At 43.1% G+C, this 20,734-nt stretch overlaps 1 protein-coding gene across 2 annotated transcripts in view; it reads right to left on the bottom strand.

The window, feature by feature from the left end:
• Positions 1-20,503, bottom strand: part of fignl1 (fidgetin-like 1) — a 47,710-nt gene extending 27,207 nt beyond the window's left edge. The window contains exons 1-3 of one of the 2 annotated variants that reach the window (XM_085988125.1): positions 19,737-20,503; positions 17,573-19,607; positions 15,391-15,474 (exon numbers count right to left, since the gene is read on the bottom strand). In XM_085988125.1, coding sequence (XP_085844251.1) covers positions 15,403-15,474; positions 17,573-19,597 — 2,097 coding nt within the window. In that variant the 5' untranslated portion in view covers positions 19,598-19,607; positions 19,737-20,503 and the 3' untranslated portion in view covers positions 15,391-15,402. Of the gene's footprint in view, positions 1-15,390; positions 15,475-16,551; positions 19,608-19,736 lie in introns of those variants that run through there. The other variant, XM_085988123.1, reaches the window with a different exon arrangement.
• Between the last annotated feature and the right edge of the window lie 231 nt (positions 20,504-20,734).

Genomic DNA, 20,734 nt, shown 5'->3' with positions numbered 1-20,734 from the left:
GTTCAGAAGGCTAAAGTTCCTCAGCCAGCACTGGCTCACTGCAGAAATGGCTCTCCGTTTGTCTCTGAGCAACTCTCTCTCTCTCACAGAAGGTGTGGTCCAAAAATGGCTACCACTAATAATCCAGGAAGAGTCCCCTTTAAATAGCGCCCCCCCAGCCCGACAGCGACTGGGAAACGTTCAAGGTAACCTGTCATTGGTAGTGACAGGCGGAACGGAGAGGGGCGCCACTGAATTTCCGGTCCGGGGCGCCCCAAGGGCGTTGCACACTGAAATGACATCATGATCTGCGTGCGCCGGTGAGCGGACGCTACGGCTTAGCGCCAGCGCTAAATGTCCGCTCAATTTGGGAAGAGGGGCAGGGTTCGCTGCGCCCGGGCGCTAGTTGGTTAGCGCCCCACTTCTCGACCTCTTTAGGCGCTAATGGGTGGCACAACCAACCAAATTTTTCCCCCTAGGTCTCTATTCTCTAGAGTTTAGAAGAATGAGAGATGATCTCATTGAAACATACAAAATTCTTACAGGACTTGACAGGGTAGATGCAGGGAGGTTGTCTCCCCTGGCTGGGGTGTCTAGAACCGGGGTCACAGTCTCAGAATATGGGGTCGGCCATTTAGGACTGAGATGAGGAGAAATTTCTTCACTCAGAGTGGTGAATCTTTGGAATTCTCTACCCCAGATTTGGAGATTTCTGATTGTTTGGTATAATGTTAGCCATTGATCATTATATTTAGTTTCCATTTCTGACAATCTTTGGAGACAATTGATGCATTTGTGGTAATCCTGTGCACTTTGTGAAATTTTTACAACTTTATATATTATCATTGTTTTTTTTAAATTATGTTATGAATAATGCAGCTTTTATGCTGAGGAAAGCATCTTTATATTTGATAACTTCTTTGACAAAAATAAAAAATTCAACTTCAGAAGGACATTTTGGTATTTATTTTCTGTCTTATTGGTACCAATGTCCATCACATTCATTAGCACAGGTTTAACTACCTCAATCCCAATAGTAAATTTGAATGGCTTTAACTAACATCCGTTTGGGTGTCTTAATTTATCACTAGAGTTGTTCACGGCTGGGCGGTAGCTGTGTTCAGTTACTGCGCCATGACTGTCTGAAGTGCCTCAAAGCCTGGCTATTTAAAACAGTCCCCTTGATTTATCCGAGTTAATGGGAGCAGTGGCATTCATTCCGTTGCGAACAGCCCCACCTTGTGGTAAATAGACATAATGCAACACAAGTTGCCCAAGGAAACTTCAAAGTAAGTTTTATCGTACATGAAACGTGCCTGCTTTTAATCCCTGTATGAAGACGTTAAATGTGCCTAAACAATACGTTTGTAACCTTCCCACTCTAAAATAATGATATTTAATGAATAACTGTATAAAAAAATTGGCTGTAACGTTGCCCTCCCTACAACAGTGACTACACTCCAAAAAGTACTTAATTGGCTGTAAAGCACTTTGAGACATCTGGTGGTCGTGAAAGGTGCTATATAAATGTGTCTTTTTCTAAGCCTCTCCACCTCGCTTTCCTCCTTTATGCTGCTCCTTAAAGCCTACCTCTTTGATCAAGCTTTTGGTCATCTGTCCTGATATCTCCTTCTGTGGCTTGGTGTCAAAATTATTTATTGATGATGCTCTTGTTAACACCTTGGGACGTTTCACTACTTTAAAAGGTGCTATATGAATGCAAGTTGTTGTTGTAGCCATGGTCATCCCTTGTTCAGTAAGGTTTTCAGACTTTTGTATTTTATATTTTTATTAAATAACTGAATTGAATGTCAATGGTTTATTTGCAATGCATTATTTCTAAACTTGACACTTTGATTCTAAAATCATGTAGTGCACTTATTTACATACCCAATGATAACAGAATTTTACAGTATCCTCTATTGCAATCTTAAACTTCCCTCCCTGACAGCAATTGCCAGCATATATTTTAGTAGCACCTCATCAATGTAACTTACTCCTCTGGTTAATTATATTTTCTCCATCCGTTACAATAATTATCTCCCGATGAAAATTCTCCCCATCATTCATATTCATTTGGTGCCGGCCCCCCCCCTCTTCTAATCCCTCTTTGTATAACTTTAAAGGCGTTATATAAATGCAAGTTCTTTCTTCACTGGAAAAAATAAAAGCATTTCCACATGTCTTCCATCTCACCCTATAATGTGCGCACCAACCAGCTCGCTGCCCAGCAGTGAACCCACTAATTGTTAACGTAAGAAGAAGTATACAACAACATGCATTTATGTCGTGCTTTTAACATCAAAGCAGCCCAAGTTGCTTCATTATGGAAACAGATAGGGAAACGGTCACTGAGTCATGGAGGGCTAGATTAAGAGGGGTGACTGAAGGTTAAAAAGAGGGATTTAGGGAAGGAGATCCAGACAGTCGGACCCAGGCAGCTGAGGTACTGACATGAATAGCAGAGCAAAGGAAGGAGAGGATGCATAAAAGGCTTGTGTTTGGAGACTGAAGGGTGCAGGAGGGGATATAACGCTTGATCAGGTTGGAGAGACAGGATAAGGCATAAAGGGATTTCAAGATGAGAAGAAAAAAAATAATATACTATACATTGAGAGACAGGGAGCCAAAGTAGGTTAGTGAAAACAGGTGACGGCTGACAGTTACTATGGGATAGAATGTGGGGCAGCTGAATTTTGGAGAAGTTGGAGTTTATGGAGGGTGGAAGATGGGAGGGCAGCAAGGCGAGCATTGGAATAATCAAGTCTAGAGGGGACAACTATTTCAGTGAGAGGGGGCATAAGGCAGGGGTGGAAGTAAGCAGTCATGATGATGATGAATGGCATTCTGTAATTTGACCAATAAATCCCCAATGAGTTGGGCCTGCTTTTATATTTTTCCATTAATTACAATTCACATTATATCTTAACTTTAAAAATTCTTGATAGAACAAGAATCAATCTATAATAAAAATAGTTGCATCTGTGTCTACCTGCTTTTTTGCAAGAAGCTTTTCTTTGCATGCTATGTGTGGTAGCATCCTAAACATTGTTTATAGTAGCACTAAACACAACACATAGATCTGTTATACTTTATAGGCTCCAGGTCAAACCCCAGAAAGAGGATAGAGGTGTAATTCTTTACGTAGATTTCAACCAGAAGATAATCATTCACAACCTGGAATTTGGGAGTGAAGTTAAACCCTTACATTTGCAAGATGCAAAGGGGAGAAGAGTTTCCACTATTTATTCCACAAGACTAAGACCTAGACCAATTTTGCACTCCTAGTACTGGTCCCAGCCCTGACTCTAGCCCCAGGTTATCCCACTACCTGCAAACTCAGCCCAAGACTCTCAAGCGATTATGTAAATTATGCATGCCCTCACTGGAACAGAGAAGTTTGAGAAGTGATATGATTGCTGTTCTTCGGATTCTCAAGGGGCTAGATAATGTAGACCATGATAGGCTAATTCACCTTGTCCAGTACAATAGAACCAGAAGACAAGGCCTGTGCTTGAAAGGGGATGGGGAGGGGGGGTAAATTCAAAACTAATCTAGAGAAATATTTCAGTCACCAAGTGTTCAATCTATGGAACAGGCTCCTTATGGAGACGGTGGAAGCAGATACTGATGTTTCATTCAAATGCAAATTATAAAGATTTATTTCAGAAAATATTTTGGGATACAGTGTAAGTAATTTGAGACTTAACATACGGTAAGTGCAGCATGCTTGAGAGGAACAGATTACTTTGGACCTATGGTTCTCAAAGCTTTCCATCACTGGAGTTTTCCTCATCCCATGTTCGGGTCTGTTGTAGACTAATTGATAGAGATTGATTGCTATGATTAGTCAACAACTCCATTATCATCATATCATGTGACTACCAGGATGGTAGGTGGTGAACTAGATGGCCTTTGGCCTTTTTTCCATCTAGCACTTCCTATATTCCTATAGTTGGACTCTCCACTCTGCCCCACACTATTAATTGCATTCATAACTGGGGCAGGCAAAACATTCCTTGTCAACTGAGGAGCAACTTATCAAAACATTTTTAATAATTTTATTTTAATTACTTAATAAATTATTAATTAATTTATTCTGAATAATGTCATGGGTAATGAAATAGTATTTAAGTAAAAAATGTCTGGATTGAGCTAGATGTGGTTATTTCCATCAGATAGTATTGAATCAAATACTATCGGTGTCAATTTTTGTCTTAAAATACTCCTGTACAGCACCTTGGGACATTTTACTACATTAAAAGGTGCTATATAAATACAAGTTATTGTTGTTGTTGTATTACCACTTGTATTAATTAATGCTTAAAATAAACATGCCCTCCATATTTTCTAGATAGTTAATCAAACTTTATTTGAATATCACCTTGACTAACAACAGCTCCTTATGGCTCGGTATGTAAATACATTTCATCATGTGGTATTTATATATACAAACCAGGATGATCCCAAGCTCAAACCTTGTACCTTACTGAGGTGGTCAATCTTAGTTAGTCAACACCAGGGGTGCTATAATTAGCTTCAGGTACTCCTGAGGCAGGAAAGGGAATCAGAAATTAGAAAAAGGTTTTTGTTTGTTATCGCTATCTAGTGCTCTCTTCTGTAAAGTGGGCACGTGAATATCAGATGAGGAAAGGACTATGATGCAGACAGGGCATAAACATAAGAATAAGAATCAGGAGCAGGAGTAGGCCATATGGCCCCTCAAGTCTGCTCCGCCATTCAATAAGATCATGGCTGATGTTTGACCTCAACTCCACTTTCCTGCCCAATCTCCATATCCCTTGATTCTCCTAGAGTCCAAAAACCTGTCTATCTCAGCCTTGAATATACTCAATGATTCAGCATCCACTACCCTTTGGGGTAGAGAATTCCAAAGATTCAAAACCCTGAGTGAAGAAATTCCTTTTCATCTCAGTCTTAAATGGTCAAACCCTTATCCTGTGACTCTGACCCCAGTTCTAGACTCTCCAAGCCAGGGGAAACAACCTCTCAACATCTACCTTGTCAACCCCTCTCAGAATCTTATGTTTCAATGAGATCACCTCTCATTCTTCTAAACTCCAGAGAGCATAGGCCCAATCTACTCAATCTCTCCTCATAGGACAACCCTCTCATCCCAGGAATCAATCAGTAAGGACTGAAAGGAAGGAACAAGTGAGAGTAGAAAAGGGATCATCTGTGGAGCTGGACTTGTCAAACATGTAAACCTGTTTAGGTACCAGTGATGTGGACAAAAAGAGTGACAAAGACAAGGGTAACCATTAGCAACAACAAGGCAATGAGGAGAAAGTGGTTACCCATGGGAGAAAACAGTACAGGTAATAAAAATAGGTGAGTGACGATTGTGGAGGATTCTAGTTGGGGAGGGGGGGGGGCGGCGAGGTCGGGTGGGTAGATAGTTTCCTTTGTAGACATGATCCAGAGTCCCAAATGGCATGTTGATTCCCAGGTCCAGGGTCCAGGACATCACAAAGCGAATATAAAAGTTTTTGTAATGGGAGGGCAAGCATCCAGCGGTCTTGGTTCATACAGGAACCAATGGCATAAATAGGAGTTGGTTCGGCAAAGGGAGTTCAAGGAGTTAAATTCCAGATTAAGGAGCAGAACTTCCAAGGTGGTAATCTCTGGATTATTCCCTGTGCCATACAATGAACCAGTCAGGGAGAGAAAGATTAAAATTTTGAACAAGTGACTGGAAGGATGGTGCAGAGGGGAGGGTTTCACATTCTTGGGACACTGGGACCACTTTCAGGTGGCTGTACAGGCGGGATGTTCTTCACCTAAACCAGAGGTACCTGTGTCCTTGTGAAAAGGGTAAGTAGGGCAGTGGGGACAGATTTAAACTAGTTAGAGGGATGGGAGGAGAAAAGCCACACAGCAAGTCAAAAAATGTGACAGAAAGACCAGCAGGACATATGGACATAATTGGCCGCGATTTTGCGCCTGGAGGTGGGATGGCGGCGGGTTCCGGACCCACTCCTGGTTCTCGCCGCCCTGCAGTTGAAATTTTGCGTTGATGGGCCTCGTTAAGGCCGACGTGCGGGCTCTCCAAGGCAATTGCTAGGTGTGGGTCAGCTGCTCGCGTCTGATGAAGCGATGTTGGACTGATTCATAGATCCATAGAAGATAGGAGCAGGAGTAGGCCATTCGGCCCTTCGAGCCTGCTCCGCCATTCAATGTGATCATGGCTGATCATCCAATTCAGTACCCTGTCCCTGCCTTTTCCCCATATCCCTTGATCCCTTTAGCCTTAAGAAATATATCCAACTCTTTCTTGAATATATTTAATGAACTGGCCTCCACCACCCTCTGTGGCAGAGAATTCCACAGGTTCACCACTCTCTGGGTGAAGAAATTCCTCCTCATTTCAGTCCTAAATGGCTTACCCCTTATCCTTAGGCTATGACCCCTGGTTCTGGACTCCCCGGCCATCAGAAACATCCTTCCTGCATCTAGTCTGTCCAGACCTGACAGAATTTTATAGGTTTCGATGAGATCCCCTCTCAATCTTCTAAACTCCAGTGAGTATAAGCCCAATCGACACAATCTCTCCTCATACGTCATTCCTGCCATCCCAGGTATCAGCCTGGTGAATCTTCGCTGCACTCCCTCCATGGCAAGAACGTTCTTCCTCAGGTAAGGTGACCAAAACTGCACACAATACTCAAGGTGCGGTCTCACCAAGGCCCTGTACAACTGTAGCAAGACATCCTTGTTCCTGTACTCGAACCCTCTTGCTACGAAGGCCAACATACCATTTGCCTTCTTAACCGTCTGCTGCACCTGCATGCTTACCTTCAGCGACTGGTGCACAAGGACCCCCAGGTCTCTTTGCACTTCCCTTCTCCCAATCTATTGCCATTCAAATAATAATCTGCCTTCCTGTTTTTGCCACCAAAGTGGATAACCTCACATTTATCCACATTATAGTGCATTTGCCATGTTTCTGCCCAATCACCCAACCTGTCCAAATCGTACTGGAGTTTCCCGACATCCTCCTCGCAGCTTACCCTCCCGCCCAGCTTTGTGTCGTCTGCAAATTTGGAGATATTACATCCAATTCCCTCGTCCAGATCATTAATATATATTGTGAACAGCTGGGGTCCTCGGACCGATCCTTGCGGTACCCCACTAGTCACTGCCTGCCACTCGGAAAACGACCCGTTTATTCCAACTCTTTGCTTTCTGTCCGCCAACCAGTTCTCTATCCAAGTCAATACCTTGCCCCCAATCCCATGTGCCTTAATTTTGCATGCTAATCTCTTGTGTGGGACCTTATCGAAAGCCTTCTGAAAGTCCAAATACACCACATCCACTGGTTCTCCCTTATCTATTTTACCAGTTACATCCTCAAAAAATTCCAGTAGATTAGTCAAGCATGATTTACCTTTTGTAAATCCATGTTGACTTTGTCCGATCTTGTCACTGCTTTCCAAGTGCTCTGCTATTACATCTTTTATAATAGACTCTAGCATTTTCCCCACTACCGATGTCAGGCTTACCGGTCTATAATTCCCTGCTTTTTCTCTACCACCTTTTTTGAATAGTGGGGTAACATTAGCTACCCTCCAATCCATGGGTACCGTTCCAGAGTCTATCGAGTTCTGGAAGATGATCAGTAATGCATCTACTATCTCTAGGGCCACTTCCTTAAGTACCCTGGGATGTAGACCATCAGGCCCTGGGGATTTATCGGCCTTCAGTCCCATCAATTTTCCTAACACCATTTTCCTACAAATACTGATTTCTTTCAGTTCCTCGCTTTCATCCGACCCTATGTTCCCCGGCATCTCTGGGAGGTTATTTGTGTCCTCCTTTGTGAAGACAGAACCAAAGTATGCATTTAGTTGGTCTGCCATTTCCTTGCTTCCCATTATAAATTCCCCTGATTCTGACTGTAAGGGACCTACGCTTGACTTCACTAATCTTTTTCTCTTCACATATTTATAAAAGCTTTTACAGTCAGTTTTTATGTTCCCTGCTAGCTTACTCTCATATTCTATTTTCCCTTTCTTAATTAATCCCTTTGTCCTCCTTTGTTGACTCCTAAACTGCTCCCAATCCTCAGGGTTATTGCTTTTTCTAGCCAATTTATATGTTCTCTCCTTGGATCTTATGCTATCCCTAATTTCCCTTGTTAGCCACGGTTGAGTCACCACCTTTGTTTTATTTTTACGCCAAACTGGGATGAACAAATTCTGTAGCTCATCCATTTGGTCTTTGATTATTTAAAGGGGCCATGTCCCCTCTGCAGATTCATTTCCATTTTGTTCCCTGAATTGCTGTCTGCTGCAGATATGGCAGCGGAAAAACCTGAGGCTGTTCCCCACTTCGATGAGAACTCCTTCCATGCTCTTGTGGAGGGAGTAAGAGGATGTAAGGAGGTCCTCTTCCCTGGAAATGGAAGGAAGAGGCCTCCTCAGCATACCAAGGCAGCTTGGCTGCAAATTGCTGAGGAGGTCAGTTTGATGTCGGTCTGCATATGCACCTGGGTGCAGTGTCGCAAGAGGTTTAATGATCTGTTGTGATCAGCAAAAGTGAGTATAACATCACACTTACCTTCCATCTGCCGCCCATCTCTTCTCATCCACATCACTCTGCATTGGCAACCTTCCCATTCACATTCCAACTCACTAACATCCCTTGCACCCTCACCCACCCCTCTCTTTCGCTGTACAGAATCACGTCGCCATCTTACTATGCACCACTCACTCTTATGCAATGCCAACAACTAACAGCACACAGAGGGGGAACTTGGTTTGTGCACCTCACTCCTTCAGTCTCCCTCTAAACATCTATGTCATCCATACTTTACACTCACTCCATCAATCTCTCTCAAACTCCACTTGTGTCCCTCATTACAGAAGAGAGCCCACAATAAAAGGGAGAGGGGAGGACAGGAGGAGGCCCACCATCCCTGGCGCGCGCTGAGGCGGCGGCCCTGGAGATCGTCGGAGGTGCAGAGAAGCTGGAAGTGGGGGACGGAGAGACGGGCGTAGAAGAGCAAGCTGGTGACAGAATTGATTTCCAACCCTCATGAATGACTAATATGGGATATGATGTTCATAGGGATTGAGTGCTAAGCATCTGCACAATAGGATGTGTCTGCAACATACATTTCACTTGTCTAACTCATGCCTTTACTCCCCTACAGCACCACCGAGAGACCCGCTCCCCTGTCCAGGAGGAACAGCAAGAGCATTCCTCAGAGGAACCAACAGCTGAATGCACGTAGTATAAAAAATAATGAAACAAGAAAATTAGAAGGGAAATTCAGCTTAAAGGGCATGATGTACTAACCATTATAGAAACCTGGCTACAAGCCGGGCATGATTGAGTTAAATATTCTAGGCTATAGGATCTTCATAAAGGTCAGGAAAATTGGGAAAGGAGGAGGAGTAGCAATATTGATAATGGACAATATGCAGTAAAAAAGATTTCAGTAAGGGTGCTCGGGCAGTAAAAACACTATTGGTACAGTTAAGGAACCTCCTCATGTAGTGGGAAGAGTGTATAAATATAGAGATCAGAGAAGCATGTAGCAAAGAAACAATGGGGTTATAAATGGGAGATGTTAATTTTCACATAGACTGGGAGAAGCAGAATAGCTCAAGTAGTAAAGATAATTAATTTTTAGAATATATTCGGGAGTTTTCTAGAACGGTGAAATTGTTCTTCAGTGTGAGTGCAAAATGGGCGATAACAAATCTGTAGCCCGATTTACATCCCGCATGATTTTCTTCTCCGTTGAAAGACTAATTTTGACCTCAGTACATTTTAGAACCAGCAAGGGAACAAGCCATACTAGATTTAGTGATGAGCAATGAACCAGAGTTATTTAATAATCTGACGTTAAAGGAACAGTTTGCAAATAGTGACCACACCACAATATGATTGAATTTGATATTAGATTTGAAATTGAGAGTCGCAAACCAAGGCAAATTCCTCACCCATTTCTTTTAATACTCTGGGGTGGAAACCATCAGGTCCTGCAGATTTGCCTATCTTAAATGCAATTATTTTCTCCATTACCACTTTTAAAAAACTTGTATCAAATCCACTAAGTTCCTCCCTTGAGTTAATTTTAAGTTCCCTTGTACCACTGGTATTTTGTCCTCTTCCACTATTATGAACATGGATACAAAGTATTCATTTAACAAGTCCATCATTTCCTTACTCTCCATTATAGGCTCACCTGCATGTCTTCAATGAGCCTACATTGCCCAAAGGGTTGACGGTAGATAGGCAATGGCAAACATTCAAAGACCGCATGGATGAACTACAGAATTTGTTCATCCCAGTTTGGCATAAAAATAAAACAAAAAAGGTGACTCAACTGTGGCTAACAAGGGAAATTAGGGATAGCATAAGATCCAAGGAGAGAACACATAAATTGGCCAGAAAAAGCAGTAAACCTGAGGATTGGGAGCAGTTTAGGATTCAACCAAGGAGGACAAAGGGATTAATTAACAAGGGGAAAATAGAATATGAGAGTAAGCTTGCAGGGAACATAAAAACTGACTGTAAAAGCTTTTATAGATATGTGAAGAGAAAAAGATTCATGAAGTCAAGCGTAGGTCCCTTGCAGTCAGAATCAGGGGAATTTATAATGGGGAACAAAGAAATGGAAGACCAATTAAATACATATTTTGATTCTGTCTTCACAAAGGAGGACACAAATAACCTCCCACAGATGTCGGGAAACATAGGGTCTAATGAAAGGGAGGAACTGAAAGAAATCAGTATTTGTAGGGAAGTGGTGTTAGGGAAATTGATGGGATTGAAGGCCGATAAATCCCCAGGGCCTGATAATCTACATCCTAGGGTACTTAAGGAAGTGGCCCTAGAAATAGTAGATGCATTGCTGATCATCTTCCAACATTCGATGGAATCTGGAACAGTACCCATGGATTGGAGGGCAGCTAATGTTACCCCACTATTCAAAAAAGGTGGTAGAGAGAAAACAGGGAATTACAGACCGGTAAGCCTGACATCGGTAGTGGGGAAAATGCTAGAGTCCATTATAAAAGATGTAATAGCAGAGCACTTGGAACACAGTGACAGGATCGGACAAAGTCAACATGGATTTACAAAAGGTAAATCGTGCTTGACTAATCTACTGGAATTTTTTGAGGATGTAACTGGTAAAATAGATAAGGGAGAACCAGTGGATGTGGTGTACTTGTACTTTCAAAAGGCTTTCGATAAGGTCCCGCATAAGAGATTAGCGTGTAAAGTTAAGGCACACGGGATTGGGGGCAAGGTATTGACTGGGATAGAGAACTCGTCAACAGACAGAAAGCAGAGTTGGAATAAACGGGTCTTTTTCCGAGTGGCAGGCAGTAACTAGTGGGGTACCGCAGGGATCGGTCCTTGGACCCCAGCTATTCACAATATATATTAATGATCTAGACAAGGGAACTAGATGTAATATCTCCAAGTTTGCAGACGACACAAAGCTGGGTGGGCGTGTGTGCTGTGAGGAGGATGCTGAGAAACTCCAGGATGATTTGGACAGGTTGGGTGATTGGGCCGAAGCATGGCAGATGCAATATAACATGGATAAATGCAAGGTTATCCACTTTGGTGTCAAAAACAGGAAGGCAGATTATTATCTGAATGGCAATAGATTGGGAGAAGGGGAAGTGCAACAAGACCTGGGTGTCCTTGTGCACCAGTCGCTGAAGGTAAGCATGCAGGTGCAGCAGGCAGTTACAAAAGCAAATGGTATGTTGGCCTTCATAGCGAGAGGGTTTGAGTACAAGAACAAGGATGTCTTGCTGCAGTTGTACAGGGCCTTGGTGAGACCACATCTTTTGAGTATTGTGTGCAGTTTTGGTCGCCTTATCTGAGGAAGGATGTTCTTGCCATGGAAGGAGTTCAGCGAAGATTCACCAGGCTGATACCTGGGATGGCAGGAATGACGTATGAGGAGAGATTGGGTCGATTTGGCTTATACTCACTGGAGTTTAGAAGAATGAGAGGGGATCTCATTGAAACTTATAAAATTCTGACAGGACTGGACAGACTAGATGCAGGAAGGATGTTCCCGATGGTCGGGAGTCCAGAACCAGGGGTCACAGTCGAAGGATAAGGGGCAAGCCATTTAGGACAGAAACGAGGAGGAATTTCTTCACCCAGAGAGTGGTGAACCTGTGGAATTCTCTACCACAGAAGGCAGTTGAGGCCAATTCATTAAATATATTCAAGAAGGAGTTGGATATATTTCTTAAGGCTAAAGGGATATGGGGAGAAAGCAGGAACAGGGTACTGAATTTGGATGATCAGCCATGATCGCATTGAATGGCGGAGCAGGCTCGAGGGGCCGAATGGCCTACTCCTGCTCCTATCTTCTATGTTTCTATGTTTACCGTGGTCTTAGCTGTGGCTTGCTGGTAGCACTCTCACCTCTGAGCTAGGAGGCTGTGGGTTCAAGTCCCACCCCAGAAACTTGAGCACAATATCTAGGCTGAAATTTCAGTACCATACTGAGGGAGTGCTGCACGATCGGAGATGTACTATCTTTCAGATAAGACATTAAACCGAGGCCCTGTCTGCTCTCAGGTAGACGTAAAAGATCTATGGCACTATTTTGAAGAGGAGCAGGGGAGATCTCCCTGGTGTCATGGCCAATATTTATCCGTTAACCAACATCACTAAGAACGATTACCTGGTCATTATCACATTGCCATTTGTGGGACCTTGCTGTCAGCAAAATTGGCTGCTGCACTTCCTACATTACAACAGTGACTACGCTTCAAAAGTACTTCATTGGCTGTAAAGCGTTTTGGGACGACCGGAGGTTGTGAAACACGCTAAATGCAAGTTCTTTGTTTCTTTTCATATATTTATAAAAACATTTGCTATTAGCTTTGATATTCCTTGCAAGTTTTTTTTTCCATATTCCATTTTTGCACCTCATTACTTTCTTTGTATCCCTTTTTTGTTTTTTTAGAGCGCTTCCACGATGTTAATGATTGGGAAGTATTATGAGCTACTGAAAATTACTATGGATATCTTTGTGTGCAGTGTTCTGCAGTAGCTGATGACCCTGCTATGTCAGATGACATGAATAACAAGGTCATTGGGCAGATGCAGTTTAATTGTCTGGAAGTACTGGGAGAGATATTAGACATCACTATTAATGCAAACATTAAACTGAAGTGATCTTAAATGAGTTGCTGCAGAATAGCTCTGGCTGCAGGCATATGTTGTAACCATCTCGCTTCTTCGCCATCCTGTCATCAGTGTCTTCTCCCTCATCACGCTAAAAGGTCTTCAGCCAATGATGGCTTCTTATGTTGTTCCCATTGCAGAGCAAAGGTATGCAGCACACAGAAAGCTGCTAGAATATGGACATTCCTGCAGTATTGCAGAATTTCACCAAATCTGTACAGGCAGATTCACTGCTAAAGCACTACAATAGTCTGCTCAATGAGGCCTCTAGTTGACCAACACTTTGAGCAAAGCACAGCCCGGCCGCCACACATGAGTTGCTGAGAAATGTTATGAGCCAAGTGTGCAGGGGATAGCCCTTTTCCCCCAAACAGCCAGCTGCTCACTTGCTGTGCAGTATCCAAGAGTGAGGCGGGAGGGCAGAGGGGTAGAGATGGGGGATTGGTACAAGAGTGTCATGGCAACTGCCAGAATAGCAGGCACAGACCTACTGGTGGTCATCACAAAGCAGTTGGAGTGGAAGCACCTGTAATTCATGAAGGCACTGGACTCTGTCTGAAGGAGCTTACATCACAACACAGTTGCAAGTCAAAGATGCCCTGCACTTGAGGGAATCCTGGAATCTGGGCAAACCCTAGAGCCTTATCCTACTACTTCTGGATGTCCATGGGGAACATTAAAAGTATTTGCTCTAGCATCAAGTTGGATGATCAACCATGATCTCATTGAATGGCGGAGCAGGCTCAAGGGGCCGAATGGCCTACTCCTGCTCCTATCTTCTATGTTTCTATCAAACATGGCATCAATCACCTGCTTAATGCAAGCATGAACTGCAGACAGAGAGATGTTGTTGATATCCTGTGACAGACTGGAAGGAGCTGGACGCAAAGAAGTTGAGGGCTGCAGTGACCTTGACTGCAACAGGCAATGCTGTGGCAATTGGTTGCAGGTCTTGTTACAGGAGGTAGCAAAACTCTAAAGACAGCCTCCTTATGCATTGTTCCCAAGAGAAATGCACACATTTTCCCTGGCCCTACACACTCCCTTGGGAAGGTAAAGATTCCTGCGGCATGCCAACTTCTATTAAAGGTGTCAGCCTTGGCTCAGTGGTTTTTTGATTGACTTTTTCTACTAAAGAAATGATTGATAAAAAGCCCTATAGACCAGTTATCTGCTGTGATGGGAAAGGGGGGAGGTGGGGCAGAGACTGCAGGTTTCTATGGAAGGATAAGGTACATTGGGTGGATGGCATCCTTCATCTGTAGTTACCTTTGTGAGAAGATGCTATCTCCATGTACAGATGAAGATGCACCTAACCAAATTACGAGATTTGCAAAAATCATAAGGTTTCAGGAAGTTATGTAAATGAATAAATGTGCTTTTCTATAGCACTTTTCACAACCTCAGGACAGCCCAAAGTGCTTCACAGCCAATGAAGTACTGTAGATTAGCAAATCTGCTATTTTGGGGGTACAAAGTAATAGGAAAAAATTGAAAATAGCCTAATTTAAAACTTGCATACGAAAAGACTGGCTGATCCTTCAAGCCTGTCCCAAAGTCATGACACAACTAAGCACGACACCCCCACTCCCTCCCACCAGCAGTCATGTAATCCAAGAAATTCCTTTCGACCCCGAAGGCGATCAAAACAAGGTCAGGTGATTACAGTGACCATAAGATACATACCCAACATTTCACCTACATTTTGTATGCAGTGAGATTTGCCACAGAAAGGTACTCGTTCAGCTCCTTTTTAAACGGTTGCAGCAGATCCACTCGTATAAACAAGTAACCTATTACAACTATTGATAATCCTCTCCGCAAAGAAAAACCTAACATCTAACCTAGTTCAGTGTTTATTTAAGTGCATGACCCATTGTTTTCCCTAACTTATCTAATTGAAATAGTTTGTCCACACACAGTCTAGTCCCTTTACCATTTTAAATACTTCAATTAAATCAACTCAAAGTCTAGGCTTTTCTGGTGTTAAAAAAACCCCAATTGTCTATGTCTATTGTGATTATGAATCACCTTTAAACTAGTGATCATTCTAGTGGCCCTTTTGAACCTTTTCTAGGGCCTCTATATTACCAACCGTATCAGGGGACCAAATGGGACATAGTATTCCAAATAAAGCCTAACCAGGGTCTTGTACAAGGACACTATAATTCTTTTAGTTTCATCCTTGCTGTACATCCTAGTACTGTTACTTGCCTTCAAACTAGCCTATTGGCATTGGTCGTGCACCTTCAGAGACTCCCACCAGCAGTCATGTAATCTAAGAAATTCCTTTCGACCCTGAAGGCAATCAAAACAAGGTCAGGTGATTACAGTGACCATAAGATACATACCCAACATCCTAGGTCCCTTTCCCGCTCGTCTTTAATTCTGTACCAAGCATGGTGAATATATGCTTGCCGTTATCCATACCCATGTGCACGCCACTCCATTTATTGACATTATATAAATGACATCTGCCACATGCAGGCTCATTCCCACTTCATCTTGATCAGATTGTAGTGTCTTTTCCTCATCAAGCGTCTGAATGCTAGCACTAACATTTGTGCTGTTTGAGACAATGCAAATAATACCCACTACACCTTCATCTAGATCATTAATATAGATTGTGGAAAGTAGCAGTCCTAACATGGATCCCTGCAGGATTCCACTAGTAATTGATCACCACATAAATTAACAACCCGGTTTCTCAAGAACTCAACCAATCCAGGATCTGCTTTCCTATCCCACAGGGATATGAAGTGACCTACCGTGCAGCACCTTGTGAAAAGCTTTCTGAAAGTCCAAATACAATGTCGACAGATCTTCATCCATCTAGTTACCTCCTCAAAAAATTCAACCAGGTTGGCAAGATGTGACTTTATTTTCAAGAAGCCATGTTGCAAGTCTCTAATAATGCCTACTCTGCCCAGGTGGTCATACAAGGTATCGCTAATGATCCCCAACAACTTTCCAAGAACTGAAGGTAGCTGAAAGGAATGGGCCTAAAATTTCCCAATTCTGACTTGTTACCTTTTTAAAATATTGGTACATTAACCTCCCTCCATTTCATGGGAATAATCCCAGTCTCTAGTGAGACATTAAATATATATCTCACTTAACCCATCTTTAATTTCTGTTAGCACCCTGGGGTGAATGCTGAAAGATCCAGTGGCCCTATCAGATGAGACCCCTTATTCTATCCTAGTTTTTATCTGCATCCACTTTGACATTGTTGACTTTAGCGCTAACTGTACATTGTATTAATGGTAATTGAGCATCGACTGGAATATAGACTGATGCAAAGTAACTATTTAAAATCGGTCATGTCTTAGGAGTCCACCAGTTTACTGTGTAGTGTCCTTTAATAGCCCTATGTAGTCTTTTATTGCCTTCTGATACCCAATATAGCTTATAAAAAAAACTTCTATTGCTACCAGTTATCCAGAATCTACTTTCAACTAATCTTTCAGCTGCTCTAATGGCAGCTTTTGATGGCTTTAATGGAGCCCAGTATCTATCACTGTTCTCCTAGGATTTCTTTTCATTTAATTTATAAAAGTATTTTGGTTTAAATCTGATTAGTCCTTGCACATCACGTTAGCCTTTTAGGTTGTTTTACCTTTTGAGCCTAAGGACAAATATGACCTCTTTTTGCCTTAGAATGGTTTTAAAAGCTTCCCATTGTTTATCAGTATTAGTGATTTCTCTGCTGAGCAGGGCTGCCCAATGAACTCATCTCAAATCCTCCACCATTCTTATAAATTCAGCCCTCTTGAAATCCAGAACTAGCATTAAATTGACAGTAACTTGTTTGGGTGACCAGGTTGAATTTAAATATATGGTTCATTTATGAAATTTCTGTGGAATGTTAGGTCAAACACAAGGCCAAACATTTGGTAGCAGAAAGCTGGTACTGCAGTTGGGCAGTTACATCTGTACCAATGCATCAATATTTTGGCCATATTTCCTAATTGGTGACTTTGAACTTTAAAAAACAATGAAATATAAAAAGGTAGCTGCTTTTTATGCAAGACACTGACGGGTAATAAGGGCTTCTTCAGCCTGAATTATCACAACGTGCTTTCACTATGGATGAAAGCAATTTAAACTGATTAGAATATAATTATTTTACTGATAACATGCTTTTTGCAAAAGTCAACTTTAGTGCATATGTTTGAGGGAACAAACAGCAAAGAACTCAAAAGTATTTCTATAAAATGATTTTGAAAGATGTCAATCTTGTATGTTCCTACATTCCTATGCAGTTTTGCCATGGTCATCGGCCACAACCAAATGTTTTATTCCATTCCTCATACAGTTCGAGGTCTTTCGGAGATACACTTGGCCTCACATTTACAAAAGCATTTTTAAAGTCTATGAATGCAATAGGCCGTACTTGGTCAGGTGTGATAGTGGAGATGTCCGCTATCTGAATGCTACGGATTGGCCCCAAGGCTGCCTCACGACAAAGTTGAGTCATATCAGCCCCTGAAAATCCTTCAGATTGTTCAACGATTAGCTCCAATTCCTCTTGACTCAGGGAAGAGTTTTCACGAGACATTAACTTCACCACTATATGCCTCCTTGCTGATCCTTCAGGTAAAGGTACATACAGTCTTTTGACCAGACGTCTACGAGCTGCTTCATCTATTTCTTGGGGTCGGTTTGTGGCTCCCACCACAAGAATACGATCATCTGCTGAAGTAGCAGCACCATCTAACTGCACTAAAAACTCAGTTTTTATTCTTCGAGAAGAATCATGTTCCCCATCAACACGTTGAGACAAGAGAGAGTCAATCTCATCAATGAAGATGACTGCAGGCTGGTGACAGCGTGCTACAGCAAACATTGCACGTACCATTTTTTCACCCTCTCCAACCCACTTGGAAGTTAGTGATGAAGCACTGATGCTGAAGAATGTAGCTCCTGATTGGCACGCAATGCACTTACCAATTAGAGTTTTACCTGTTCCAGGAGGGCCAAATAAAAGAATTCCTTTGGGCGGACCACGGAGTCCAGTAAAGATATCTGGTCTAAGCATTGGCCAAACCACTATCTCCTTAATTGTTGCTTTAGCAAACTCCAGCCCAGCTATATCATCCCAGTTCACTGAGGGACCATGGTCCATGATCTCACTCATAATGAGTTGAATCATCTTTGGCTCAAGGTTCTTCAAACACTCATCCACTGGTAGAGAGGGTTCAGAAGAACTGTTCTCATGAGGCACCGAAGACAGTCCACCATTTTCATCACCATTATCCTGCTTTGATACCGGAGAAACAAATTTGCCAAACAAACGACGAGACCTGACTGTGCCCAACGACTTCTTTGAGCAATATGATGTTGTTGCAGGTAGGCGTTGAGACTGATTGCCAAGCTTCTTCTGTTGATCAACATGCAGTTGCTCCTTAGCCGTTTTAAAAGTAGTTACACAACTTTCATCAGCAGCACGACCATCACATTTCATATTTCTGGTCACATTATCAAAACTCTTTTGATTAGAATTAGTCCAGTTTCGGCTTTGAAAGTGACCATAACTTATGTTATTATATGAATCACTGCCTCCATCTTCAGATGAATAGGAAGACTTCCTCTTTGATGTGCTGCTGGAAGGTGCCTCAAGGGCCAAATTGCTATTAAGAGGCACACATTGCCCAGATACAGCTCCTATTTGACTTGTCTGAGGTACAGTACAACTTGTCACTTCGTTCAATCCAAACAAAGGGCCACCATGGATGCTTTTAGAAGGTGCCAATGAGAATTTACCTGAAGAACACAAGGCATTCCTCTCATCAGTCCCCGGCTTTGCAACCAACGGATTTTGCACCATTTTCATACATGTAAAGGCGGTAACTGTGGATGACTTGTCTGAAGAATAGTTTTCACTAATATTTCTTGAAGGTATATCAGTGGACAAAATCAAATTTTTAGTTTTAGGAACTGAGCCTCCTGTAGGTGCAGTTTCTATTTTATGATAGTCTGAATTTGCCGTGTGATTGGCTTTCCCGACTACTGTTAAAACATCAGCTGCCGAAACCAGCAAGTCCCTAGCTTTTTTGCCAGATTTAAACATCTCCTGCACACTTTTTAATTTGAAAATACTGTCTGCAGTCAACGACGACTGCCACCGATTGCTTTCATTTTGTTGACATCTTGACAAACTAAGAACACTGTCAGCATAATTATTCAACCCAGTCTCTGCACTGTCAGAGTCAATAATGGCCGAATACTTTTCAGTGCATCTCCTAAACGAGCTGGCAGTGCAGTCCCGAGAGATATCAGAGTTTGCCCATGCGTACTGCAACTGCAGAATCTGTCCACGATAAGCCTCTGCCCTCTGTCCAGGTGTGCAATTACTGGAGATTATATTGAAATAATGCTTCTGCCATTCACTGAGGTGTGGTGCATCAAAAGGCTGCATTTTACCAAACCTATGCAGAAGAAAGCAGAGTTTTTTTTTAATGGTTTTAGTTTGCCACTAATTAGTTTTACTGCAATTTTTTTAAACTAAAATTTCTGGAATTAAAACAAATCCATTAACTGCGGTTGAAAATATTTACCCTGCGCCAACGGGGGCGGGGATGACTTGGTCCAAAGCAGCAAACAATAGCACCTATCCTTCACATTTGTTCTAAGGATCGCTTGGCTCGGCTCAGTTGGCAGCACTGCCCCCTTTGAGTCACAGGCTGTGGGTTTAAGCCCCGGGGTCGGAATCGGTGGCCGGGACAGCAGTGCTACCAACGAATCACTGCGTTTACATCGGCCCGCACCGACCGGCAGAGGGCCGGTGTAACTGCAGACGGAGACCACGAAACGGGCTGAAGTAAATGGCCGCTTGCCGGTACACCGCCCCCCGGCGGGCGGGTCTGCCCCCGGCGCGAGAACCAACGGTCACTGAGCCCTGACCTGGCGCCTGAACCAACTCCCAACGGTCACTGACCCCTGGCCCGGCGCGAGAAGCAGCACACACACGGTCACTGGCCCGGCGCGAGAAGCAGCACACACACGGTCACTGGCCTCTGGCCCGGCGCGAGAAGCAGCACACACACGGTCACTGGCCTCTGGCCCGGCGCGAGAAGCAGCACACACACGGTCACTGGCTCCCGATTCTCGAGCTCAGGCTCAAAATCACCCGAATTCGCAGCCGTGAGTCGTTCGAAGCCCGCGCGCTTGCCAACGATCACCGAGTGAGGTAAGATGGGAGTCGCCGTCTAGCTCTGGAGATAGCGCCACATGGCGGCTCCAGCGCTTCTCCCTGCAGGTTGCGATACTCGGCAGGTCGGGAAGGCAGTGTCTGTGCAAAAATTGGAATCAGTCGACGTTTCAAGCCTTCCTCAGGATTAGGAGATATAACAGCATTTAAAGGGAAACCACAACAAGGAAAATAAAACAATCGCAGAGGAAAACAAATAGAATGAGCTGTGGAATGCTTGGTGGTGAGCAGGAGATGGTTAAATGGCGGCGTGATAGTCATGACCTAGCGCAGGAGAATGGGCTGCTTTGATGTTTTGCATATGAAATATTTAAATTAATGTTCCCATTAATCTGCATACGACTC

Source organism: Somniosus microcephalus, chromosome 5 (genome assembly GCF_052327205.1).
Source record: "Somniosus microcephalus isolate GS21.2 chromosome 5, FLI_Smic_1.0, whole genome shotgun sequence".
Taxonomy (NCBI): domain Eukaryota; kingdom Metazoa; phylum Chordata; class Chondrichthyes; order Squaliformes; family Somniosidae; genus Somniosus; species Somniosus microcephalus.
Note: the sequence above shows the minus strand (reverse complement) of the source record. Positions and strands in the feature narration are given on the sequence as shown.